Raw genomic sequence first — 12,698 nt, forward strand, 5'->3', positions numbered from 1 at the left:
CTAGGTGTGTGAACAATGAATAGTTAGAAACTCAAACAAGAATAGTAATGTAAAAAAATTAAAACCTGACCTGCCCAGCCCAGTCCACTTTCTTAGATAAAGCTGAAATAACTTGGCATTTCACAAAGTCAGGGACTTCTTTCTTGTCCATTTCTATGGTATGCTGCAGCACTCCCAATCTTTGCTGACCCGGAAAGCAGAAAAGACTAGGACTAGAAATCAAATCCAGGTCTCCAGCATGGCAGTGCAGATTAGTCACAAGGCTGCTGTGAAAAGAAAAGGAGGACTTGTGGCACCTTAGAGACTAACAAATTTATTAGAGCATAAGCTTTCGTGAGCTACAGCTCACTTCATCAGATGCATACCGTGGGAAATATAGTGGGGAGATTTTATATACACAGAGAACATGAAACAAAAGCTACTATGGTAGCCTATCACTCTTTCTTTCAAAATTTCCAAATAACTGGTTATTATGCAACTACATGTTTTATCTGTCCTTAAGTAGTTTCAGCTTTTCACATAAGCTTTGGAATAAAGCTAGAGGCACTGTGTCCCAAGTGATATAGGCCAGAATCAGCCATCAGAATCTGAACCTGTAACATCTGTGCTGGGTATGTGTTGGAAGCTCACTTCACTGTTTACTTTAAACTAGTCAAAGAGACCAAAATATGGCCTCTCCAGCTACTCTAGGGGCTTTTCTACATGGTGTATTAGTGCACACCTCTGGGGTGTCAGTTTTAGTCCACATCACTGTGCCATGTGCTGACGCACCAGTGTGGACCCTGCCGGTGGCGTGGCATGCTAGTGTGTGTAAATGTAGTCCTGGGTACTATGTTAACGGGCACGAGGGAACAGATAGTTCACACCAGCAAGGTCCACATGGGCCAGTTAATGTGTGACACACTGATGCTGACTAGAATTTACATCCCCACTGGGATGCACTAACTCAAAATGTAGACAAACCATCAGTAACTGTCTTCCCCCACTTATAAAGCTCTCTCTGACCTCTCCTTTGTCACAAAGGGCTCAGTCCTGCCCTCAAATACACTGCAGTGCCTTGTGTTTTTCTCAAATAAGTTACTCACACAGCATACATGAATGAACTCAAGTGTCAGAGCAGAATTGAGTCTTAATGCTGTAGACGACAGTTCTCTGTTGTACAAAAGAAATAAGGCTGTATACCTTGGAGTACATTCTTAAAAAAGGATTTCCTTTGTTTGTTCTATTTTGTTCCCCGCTCATTGAGCGTTGCTCTCAGTTTGGACATAAGAACGTAAGAATGGCCCTACTGGGTCAGACCAAGGGTCCATCTAGCCCAGGATCCTGACTTCCAACAGTGGCCAGTGCCAGGTGCCCCAGAGGGAATGAACAGAACAGGGAATCATCAAGTGATCCATCTCCTGTCACTCATTCCCAGCTTCTGGCAAACAGAGGCTAGGGATACCATCCCTGCCCATCCTGGCTAATAGCCATTGATGGACCTATCCTCCATGAATTTATCTAGTTCTTTTTTGAGCCCTGTTATGGTCTTGGCCTTCACAGCGTCCTCTGGCAAAGAGTTCCACAGGTTGACTGTGCATTGTGTAAAGAAATACTTCCTTTTGTTTGTTGCCTATTCATTTCATTTGGTGACCCCTAATTCTTGTGTTATGAGAAGTAGTAAACAACACTTCCTTATCTACTTTCTCTACAACAGTCATGATTTTATAGACCTCAATCATATCTCCCCTTAGCCGTCTCTTTTCCAAGCTGAAAAGTCCCAGTCTTATTAATCTCTCCTTATAGGGAAGCTGTTCCATACCCCTAATCATTTTTGTTGCCCTTTTCTGAACCTTTTCCAATTTCAAAATATATTTTTTGAGATGGGGTGACCACATCTGCACAAGTATTCAAGTATGGTGGGCATACCATGGAGTTATATAGAGGCAACATGATATTTTTAAATGAGTCATTTTATGGGTTGGGAAAGTGTTGTGGTGGAATACAAAATTCTGAGGTCTCTGGGTGGTCATATAATTGTAATCAAAGGCAGAGTGTGTCAGCTTGTTGAGTGTACTGTTATCACACAAGAATACACATCTTAATGTATCATAGTGTGGTTAGAAGCCTATCCTTCCATCACTGAAAGGAGTCCAAAGCAGAGGAGTAAACCTAAAAGCTAGATGTTCCCACTGGACTGACTTCCAGGATTCAGGCATGGATGTCTCGACAAGCGTAAGAGTTAGGTCAGGGCAATGCTGTGGACGAAGGGGTCTGGATCTGAGAATGGGAAGTCAAAGCAGGAGTGCTGGCAGTTCTGAAAAAGCAAAGATGGATTTGAAGCATTTAAAGAGATGATCAAATTCCTAACTTTCTGAAGTTCAGTAAGCTGGTGGGTAAGTTTAAAAATGAATGTATTTGACTTTAAAAAAAAAATATATATATATATATATATATATATATATATATATAGTCCCGCCCCAGGGCTGGTTGTGCTGTGGCCTGTCTGCCAAATGCTGCCCAGAGAGTTCCATAATAAGGCTCTCATCTTTTTAATATAGAGCGTGGATCAAACTGGGGCATTAGGTGTTCCCTGGGTAACAACTGTCTTTCATCGATACTAAAGTCCTCTGTGAATAATGGACTAGGACCGGTAGGGTATATCTACACTGCAATAAAGACCCTAAGCACAGCCATGGTTGGCTCAGTTCAGCTTACTTGTGCTGTTGGGCTAAAACTTGCGGTGTAGACATTTGGGCTTGGGATGGAGCTTGGGGTCTGAAGCTTTGCAAGGGTGTGGGGGCTCCAGCCCATGCCTGAACGTCTACCCTGCAGTTTTTAGCCTGAGCCCCATGAGCCCAAGTGAATTGACCCAGGCTCTGAGAATCAGTGTCTGGTTTTTTGGTTTTTTTTTATTGCAATGTAGATGTACCCCTGGTTGCCATCTCTGAAGTCATATCTGTTTAATGCAAGCAAGGTATGGCTAACAGGCTTCTGGTTACTTGACACTGTGGGGCTTGATCCTTCAAAGTGCTGAACACTCTGACCTAGTCCAGCACAGCTCCTAAGCACATGCTTATCTTTAAGCACATGAATAGTCCCTTTAACTTCATTAGGACTATTGACATGCTTAAAGTTAGGTATATGCTGAAGGGTTTTGCTAGGTTGGAACCAGTGTGCTTAGCATCTTGCAGGATCAAGCTCATGGTCTTCAGCTGAGTAAAACTCGTTGCCCCGTACTACTTTCTACATTGCAGTATGGGGTATGCTTCCTGTTTGTGAGATTGATAGCCTTTGCATAATAAATACATATTGTTAATCCTTTATAATTCAGATGTAAATATTTGTTTTGGATTAAAACTTGACATTCAAGGTGTCAGCCTCATGAACACTTTAAAACATTTTCTCAGTTGAAGGAATAATTTTACAAGTTTAAATACATTTGTTTTTAAAGCTTTTCAGACCATAGTCCCCTCAACAGTTATTTGGCAGAAGAAAACTAAGGTCTCTAACTAAAATGTTTAATTATAAGTGCAGACTGTATTTTAATTTGCACACTAAGGACCCAATCTTGCAAAGATTCAAGCATGAGTAGTCTCAAATAAGATTATGCATGAGTAAATTACTCTCATACTTAAGTCTCTGCAGGATTGGCCTCTAAATTTTAGCCCACTTGACTGTATTTTAGACCACTGGTTATCTTCTGTTTTGATCCTAGATTAGTCTGATGAAAAATGGTCTTCCCAGTTATTTGAAAATAAAAAAACCCTTAAAAATCAAGGCAATTCATGCAACAAAACTAGGAGAAGCCTAGCATTTATATTGACCAGCTACCAAGTTAGAATTGTAATAGCTTTGTCTTGAGGATTTAATCACGTTATTTGCCACATGCTAGTAAATACATTGTAAAAAAAATTTTTTTAATCCAGTTTTTTTCCATGTGAAGACAAGGCTGAAGGAGAAGCCTCAACTTTCAAAAGACCTTACGATATGTCTACACTGTAGCTGAAGTGTAATTTCCATTTTAGATAGATGCCTGGGTGCTAGTTTTGGTCAAATTGGTGCACTAAACGTAGTAGTGTAGCTATGACATGGCAGTACAGACCCGCTGCCCTGAGTACAACCCTGGCCAAGAGTCTAGGTAAGTACTCAGCTGACTAGCTTGTGCCACTGTTTGTAAGGTTCTTGCTGTTTGTAACGTGCTAGTTCATTTTGAGCTATACAGATATGTCTATCACCTCCAGCTCCGTTAGCACTTGTTAGCTAATGCATGCTTACAATATCCCTTTTATCCTTGTCTAGACAAAACTGAAAACTTTTTTTTAAAACCACCTTTTATCTTATTCTAGACAGGGACTTTATCATGGCAGTTTGGAGCATTGAGCCCTTATTGTTACTTTTTTTTTCCAGGTCATATTTTAAAATATGTTAACGCTGAAACACAAACCCATAGAAGCCAATGAAGCACCTAAAATACAAAATATTAACAATGAAATACAAAATACTCAGTCAGTGAAACTTCTAAGTATAAAAGTGAAGAGAAATTACTTCCTTGATGGAGCCTGTTGTATCTAGAGTCCTGGGTGTGTCTCAGTTATTGCCCTTTTAATGGGATTGCATTATGACTAAGAATCCAAATAGTTGACAACACATGTTGAATCTATATTAAATTGTAAAGTCCTTCGTCTTTTATTCTAAAAAAGCGTATTACATTCTTTCTCTGCCATTGGCTATTTGCTGTTCCCTTGCGTTCTGTTTACCTTTTTGGGGACTAAACCATAATTCTACTTATGTTGTACTTGTCCATTTGGCAAATGGTAGATATCTTTTGTCATAGCTCATAAAGGTCTGTGAGGAAAAACCCTTGGTTTTTTTTTATGTTGACACTCTTGTCAGACGTCAGCTTTTGCTTAATGTGCTTATTTAATAACTGCATAAAGGTCATTTATTGTCTTGAGCCTCTGGGATTTTGGGTTTTGATTGTTTTCTTTACTGTGTAACCTAGCATAGTAAGTTCCCTTTTCTTGTGGTCTTCCACTGCTTCCTTTCCTTAATAAGCACACCTTCTTTGCTCATGTAAATGTGCCATTAAACAGTAACTACTTTGTAGCGAGTGTTCTTTTCTTGTTTGTAAAATGCTCTCTACAGCAGGTTACTGGCGCAAACCCAGGCGGTACAATAGTAGAATTCTTGTTTTTAGCTTTCCAGAATGTACTCATTAAATTTTCTGCGGGTGTACTTCTGTCATTTTAAAAACAAAAACACCTATTATGTCAACTAATAGCCTCCAGTAGACGTGTCCCAGGACAAAATAGACCTTTTCCTGTCTTCCCCACTCCTGTGCAGAAAAAAATGCTCATATGTGATCTTGGATAATGCAGAAACAAAACTGCTCTATATTCCAGACAAAGACAGGTTACGCTTTCCAGCTGATGATGCAGAGTATGGTGTGCATTTCATGTGTAACTACCCTCTGCGCTGAGGGTAGGGGAGATGTTTCATGTTTGAATAAAATGTCTTAATTCTGGAGGGAAGAGGAAACATGGACTCCTACATCTTATTTCCCTCTCTCCTCCCTCAAATGGTCTAGGTATTGGTTTCACAGGCAAACACAAGAAATGCTATTTCCCAAATCCCAATCATGATGGAGAGAAGCAAAATTCCTGTCTCCTTACTTAAACTGAAGGAATAGTACAGTATGGATGCTACTTAAATGAGGGACTTGCAGATTGTAGCATTTTCCTATGTACTTATTTGTCTGCACAAGATAGCAAGTGTGAAAAATGGGGACCGGGGCTGAGGAGTAATAGGTCCTATATAAGACAAAGCCCTGAATATCCAGACTGTCCCTATAAAATCGGGACATCTGGTTACCCTAAGGCAGGAGTAACTAAATACTGAGGGCTCCTCTACACACAAACTAAAACCAAAATAAACCAAGTGGTTGCATTTTTATCATTAGTTATATTGGTGCCAGCCAGTCTGTGAACACTCTTATTTTGGATTCAGAATGTCCTATTTAAATTTAAAAACAACTTAAGTTAAATTGAAAAAGGACATTCTTAATTTGAAATGAGCACAAGCAGATTTGTACTGTAATAGCTTAGGGCTGGTCTACACTACCTCAGTAAATCGATCTCACTTACGCAACTTCAGTTACGTGAATAACTAGTTGAATAAGTAGTTAGATCCACTTACCGTGGTGGCTACACTGTGCTGTGTCGACGGGAGACTTCCCTTGTGCTTCTCAGGGAGGTGGAATACACAAATCGATGGGAGAGTGTTCTCCCATCAATTAAGTGTGTCTTCACCAGACCCGCTAAATGGACATTCGCTGCATCGATTGCAGCAGTGCCGATCTACCAGTAAGTGTAGACATGCCCTGAAGGTTGGAATTACAATTAATTTAGGCTATGTCTACACTCGCCATTTAAAGCGCAAAATGTCCCTTTTTTTGTGCTAAAACCGTGGGAGCGTCTACACTTGTTAATGACTTTTTACAGTGAAACTCAGAAGTTTCACCGCAAAAAGAAAACCACCTTCATGAGAGGCATAGACTTCTTTCCACTGTTCTTTTTGCGCTGTTGTGAAAGTGAAGACACGTTCTACCTGTGTAAACACCTTTTGGCCTCTGGAGGATATCCCACAGTTCCAAAAGTGACCATTCTGGCAAGCATCTCCGCTGCTCTGACGCCAAGTAAATGGACATCCGCCCCTCCCCCTGAAAGCCCCAGGAAGTTTGAAACTCCCTTTCCCTTTGCTTGTAGATGTGGTGGGGAAAGCAGCCAGACAGCAGGGGGTTTTGAAAAAACCTGTGGGATAGCTGCCCTACAGCGCTGCTCTCATCAGCGCTGGAAGTGCTGCCAGTGTAAACGCTCTCTGACGCCTGAGGAATGAAGTGAGTACACAAACCAGCGCTTTTCTTTCACCGGTTCCCTATCACCGGTGAAACTTACAGCGCAAAATCTCTGTAAGTGTAGACATACCTTTAGTTAGTTTGATTCCAGTTTGTGTGTAGCTATTCTCTGACTTTTACCTCTGGGAACTCACCTCAGTTCAACTCTGAAGCTGCCTTCAGTAGGAAATTGCTTATAGACAAATCCCGCCCCTCCCACCCCCTGTATTATTTCTCACAGTTGTCACGCTGCGCTTGTGAGAAGTCCCAAGCAGTGCAAGTGAATGCATTGTGGTGTCATCCCGTCACGAGTGGGCTCACTGGTATCTCTTGCTTTAACTATAGCTACAGCAATACAATCCCCCTAGTATGAATGCAGTTATTCCAGTGTGAAGGTGTTTAATACCCGTATAGCTATTCCTGTACAGGAAGGAATATTGGCAGAAGGCACTTTTTATACCAGTATTACTGCATTCACATTAGGGGTTGTACTGGTATAAAAATATATTGGTTAAAAAAATCATATCCATAACCAAACTAATTATACCTGCACAAAAAGTGTGTGTAGACCAGGTGTGTCTGTAGCAAGCTTAACAATGCAAATGGTAGCGAGAGGCCTACTCCGTTCTCAGTCCCACAGCCATAGGTACTAATAACTTTATTGCAGATTTAGAGAAGGAGAAGGAATTTACATTATGCTCTTCACACTCAACAGTCTGTAGTCTTCAACTAATTTGATTTGTTTTGGGGTTTTTTACTTGCTTTCTCTGTGAGTTATTCCTGTTAACTTATTTTTTTAATCTTCTTTATTTTAATGTGTGCCTGTTTGTCCATAAAGGGATATTACTCTCTGAGCCCTTGTGATGATGGATATGTAAGTTTCTATATCTTCTTTATATCTTTCACATTGCCTGCTGCAGCCTGTCACATTTTGTATTTCTCTTCTTGCCCCTGTTTGATAATTTCACTTGCTCTGTTTTCATTCATACCAAGTCACTGACTGTTATGGACATTACAAAGTTATTTTTTTAAACCTATACAAGGGTTTGGGGAATCCTTGCAAGGAGAGCAAATGGAACTCCTTCTGCACAAGGCATTTGACACAAAGCACCTCGACTCAAGGGCTGCTACATTTAGTACAGCTCTTACCCGACCACAGCTTCTTTATAAAGTGTAGGAGAAGTCTGTTTGAGCTGTGAGCCTTAATACTTAGCACTTGAATAACACATTGCATCTTCAAAGTTCAGCGCAAACATTAGCGAGTCCCCGCAACACCCTGTTCAGTAAGTCGATAAATTAATTAAGATAACATGGCCGAGATTCACGTTCTTTTCCCCAGAAGAGATACTTGTATTTTTTTTTTATCACCAGTTGAGATCTGGTGCTCTAAACATGATCAAATACCACATCATTTTCGTTTAGAAAAACAAAAACAAAGTAGTTCAGGGAGTGGTGATTGTGCCTTCTGCACCCCAGATGGGCATTTGTATTCTGACAACATTCAACATAAGCATCTGATATTGCCCATAGTCAGTGCATTCTTTGCAGAGAAAGGATATTGGTCTGCTAAACAATTTAGTACGAAATCAAACCATAAAGAGCTACTGACACCTCCTTTTAAAATGTCATGCAATGTTCTGTTTAGAAAATCGTGTGTATTTCCCCCCCTGCACTATTCCTGTCTTTACTAAGGATGTTTGCATAAAACACTATTTTTTTTTCTCCACCATTTGCTGCTTTTTGCTGTATTCCTCCTCTGAAAATACAGTGAAACCTGTAGAACCCACCCTTAGTAGATAACTTGTTGTTTTAGGAAACTGCCCCAAAGTGTCCCTGAATGCACGGGGCAAAATGTAACATTGGTTTACCTCCATTGAGCTTCACCCACTGAGTACAAGCCAGGCCCACCTGTACTAAAAGATTATCTCCATTAATGACAGGTTTCAGAGTAGCAGCAGTGTTAGTCTGTATTCGCAGAAAGAAAAGGAGTACTTGTGGCACCTTACTAGTACTAGATGCATCCGATGAAGTGAGCTGTAGCTCACGAAAGCTTATGCTCAAATAAGTTGGTTAGTCTCTAAGGTGCCACTAGTACTCCTTTTCTGTCTCCATTAAGCAACTCATTTCTGTTGATCCTTTGAATGGTTGTTTATCATGATCTTCACTTGGTGTTTGACATTCCACTCACTTCTGCAGCAGTCAGTTGTGAGGTTTTAACAAGAAGGATTGATTTCCGGTGAGGAATTAGCAGGAGTGAAAGGACCCTTGGAGAAACGTACTGCTTTTTATGTTGATGATCTTAGTTTAAGATAGATGGAAAGATGCAAATTAAAAAAGAATCCACTTATTTTCAAAGCTATCTACAAAGCATCATTGTCCTCCAGCTAGATGGCATTTTTTAAGGTCATAGGGGTGGTTCTTTTTTTCTCTCTCACTGTTACCACACAATATTTCCATTCTTTACTCATGTGTTGTATACATTCTAATATGCTGGTACCTGAGGCCGCCTTTTAGTGGGATCACACTAATGCACCATGATAATCTTGCACTGCACTTTGATTCATTTATAAGTGATCTATTTTAGAGGATGTATTTTGTATGAGAAAAGAGAAATTTGCATAAGACCAAGTACATGAAAATACCTGTAGTATTATAGGAACTGACCATGGGCCAGATCTTCAGATCATGTAAATTGGCCTAGTTCCAGTTACTTCAGACGAGCTGGCACCAGCATATTGTGAATAATGAACAAGTTCAGCATCCAAACTGTAGGTATATTGTTTATATTTCGGGGTGCCAGTGAGCTGTACAAATTAGCCCAGAGACGGGCAAACTTTTTGGCCTGAGGGCCACATCGGAGTTCCAAAACTGTATGGAGGGCCAGATAGGGAAGGCTGTTCCTCCCCAATCCCTAACCCTGTCCGCCCCCTCCCACTTCCCAACCTCTGACTGCCCCCTTCAGAACCTCCGACCCATCCAACCCCCCCACTCCTTGTCCCCTGACCACCCCCTCCTGGGACCCCCTGCCCCTAACTGCCCCCCTGGGACTCCACCTCTAAAGCCCCTTTCAGAATGCAGCCCTGCGAACATGGGCGGAGGACTCAGGAGGAGCAGGTGCCGCCAGAGAGAAGCGACAGTTTCCCCTTCAAAGTGCCGCTTCTCTCTGGCCGGCTGCGCGGCCGCCCGGTGCTCCTCCGGAGTCCTCTGCTCCCATTCGCCGCGCTCCCGCCACCCGCACCACCCGCCTGCTCCCCTGAGGCTGCAGGTGAGCCTCCCTTCCTCCTCTCCCCTGCCCCTGCAGTGCAGCTCCCTCCTGCGCTGGTGGCACGGCGTGCTGAGGCTGTGGGGGAAGGGGGACAGCAGGGGAGGGGCCGGGGGTTAACCTCCCCAGCCGGGAGCTCAAGGGCCGGGCCGGACGGTGCTGTGGGCTGGATGTGGCCCGCGTGCTGTAGTTTGCCCACCTCTGAATCAGTCTGAACTTTGCTCTTGTAATTTACATCTTCACCAGGCACCTACATTTTTAATTCTGACCTCTGTTACACCTCTGTAAATTTAGAGAACCTGCAAGTTTTACACTGGCTTTTCAGCCTAGTAAATGAGATGAGAATCTGACTTTCAGCTTTCAGAGTAACAGCCGTGTTAGTCTGTATTCGCAAAAAGAAAAGGAGTACTTGTGGCACCTTAGAGACTAACCAATTTATTTGAGCATGAGCTTTCGTGAGCTACAGCTCACTTCATCGGATGCATACCGTGGAAACTGCAGCAGACTTTATATATACACAGAGAATATGAAACAATACCTCCTCCCACCCCACTGTCCTGCTGGTAATAGCTTATCTAAAGTGATCATCAGGTTGGGCTATACTACATAAAATAATGTAGACGAGCCAGTTGGATGGCTGCAGAGCTGCAGTATTTGCATCATCTTTGGTTTTTGGCTCTCAAATGACGTGTCTGTTTTCTTTTATAAACATTGATTTCCCTTTGAAATTTTTTTTTCTTTTCTATTCAACCCTGGTCACATTCATGCTTCACTTCTTTCTGAAATGAAGGGCTGCCATCTGTAGCTACTTTGCATTGTGACAGAATTACTTAGATGAATATGGCAACTGGATCGGCTTTGGCAAGACCTAACACAGCTACATTCGTCATAGGCCTATGACCCTGCCAGATTGAGCTGTGCTTGGGCTATTGGTTTTTTATTTCCTTATTTAAAGATACCTGGTCTCTCCATTTGCTGTGTAGGGTTGAAAAATTGGCTGGCCGCAAGGCATATTTTGTGTGGGCTTTTGTACAGAATGAGCCCTTATGATGTCACAGATACATTTATATACTGTATGTTCCTCTTAATCAACTGGCAGCCTGCAAATACTATTATTCAAAAGGTTAAAATATATCAGAGCCTGTCCCATGCAAAGAAAGATCAGGTGCATGGTGTCAGGGTGAGTAGATGGCTGTTAAAATGGCCTGGCGAGTCCTTTTAATGTTAGCTAATTGTAGCTAAAGAGCAACATTACCCTGGGTAAACTTGAAAGCCTGAGGGGAAGCATTGTGTAGAATAGTGGCTTTCAACCTAAGGTCCGCGGACCCTAGAAGTCTACCGACTATGTCCAAGATTTCCAAAGGAGTCTGTATCTCCATTTGAAATTTTTTAGGTGTCCACAAATGAAAAAAGGTTGAAAACCACTGATCTAGAATTTAAGTTATAGGGACTGTGAGTCAGGCAGTTTTTGTTTTCACCTCTCTGCACCTCAGTGTCCCTAGCTGCAAAGTGGGGATTTACTTACCAGCATCACAGGGATTTTATGAGACTTAGTTTATTATAAGATGCTCTGAGATCCTTGAATGGAAGGGCAACGTATTTATAGAATACTTGGCCTGATGTTTTTGCTGTTTCTCGTACAATTATTTCTGATATCTGTTTTTAAATAAGTCCAGTTCTCCTCCAGAATCCAGTTTCCCCTTCTGCTAGACCCATGATACATTCAAAATCCCTATGCTTATGATATCAGAGTTTGCTCCGTTGCCATAGAAATAACTGTTTTGTCAATAGTTCAGTATTACGACTTCAGTATAAGAATCAAGAAAGAGGATTCAATAGACTGTAAGGGATCAAAAATTTTAGTGCCAAATTGGGCTCCAGTACCCCTTTAGTCCCACTGAATGCATTATCCCTTGTAGCTAAGGGAACCGCATTTTTATGGAGTTCTGAGTAATAACACAGGAGTTAAAATTGGAATATTATAACTTAAATGATTGATTGCTCTGCAGTTCTTTCTTTGGTTATAAAGCCCTGTTGAAGAAGACTGCAGAGTTCTCAGTAAATTCTGTCTTTATTCATAGAGATGGCCACAACTTTAAAAAAAACAAACTGTGGTGGCCTTATACCAGAATATGTTGTTCCAAAATTGAATGTAAGACATAGAACAGTATTAAGATTTCAGTTAAGAGCTCTTCAGACCTAATCAGCTGTGGCCTGAGAACACAGTGATGTACAGCTGTCCCTCAGCATACAGTATGGAAAGGCATACAGTATGCCTCAATCAGGGTATGTCTACACTACCCGCTGGATCGGTGGGCAGCGATCGATCCAGCAGGGGTTGATTTATCGCATCTAGTCTAGATGCGATAAATCAACCCCCAAGCGCTCTCCTGTCAACTCCTGTACTCCACCTCCGTGAGAGGCCCAGGCGGAGTCAACGGGGGAGCAGCAGCAGTGGACTCACTGTGGTGTCTTCACTGGGGTAAGTGGATCTATGTAAGTCGACTTCAGCTACGTAGCTGAAGTTGCGTAACTTAGATTGATCCCCTCCCCAGTGTAGAC

The 12,698-nt window shown here is 41.9% G+C and overlaps 1 protein-coding gene across 11 annotated transcripts in view; it reads left to right on the plus strand.

The window, feature by feature from the left end:
- The window catches only part of ARMC9 (armadillo repeat containing 9), a 113,351-nt gene that overhangs the window by 35,311 nt on the left and 65,342 nt on the right, over positions 1 to 12,698 (plus strand). For 7 of the 11 annotated variants that reach the window (XM_048864645.2, XM_048864646.2, XM_048864647.2 and 4 more), the window contains exon 10: positions 7,713 to 7,748. The exons of the other annotated variants lie outside the window; for them this stretch is intronic. In XM_048864645.2, the coding sequence (XP_048720602.2) occupies positions 7,713 to 7,748 (36 nt within the window). The remainder of the gene's footprint in view (positions 1 to 7,712; positions 7,749 to 12,698) is intronic. 11 annotated transcript variants of the gene reach the window in all.

This window comes from Caretta caretta, chromosome 9, assembly GCF_965140235.1.
Source record: "Caretta caretta isolate rCarCar2 chromosome 9, rCarCar1.hap1, whole genome shotgun sequence".
Taxonomy (NCBI): Eukaryota; Metazoa; Chordata; order Testudines; family Cheloniidae; genus Caretta; species Caretta caretta.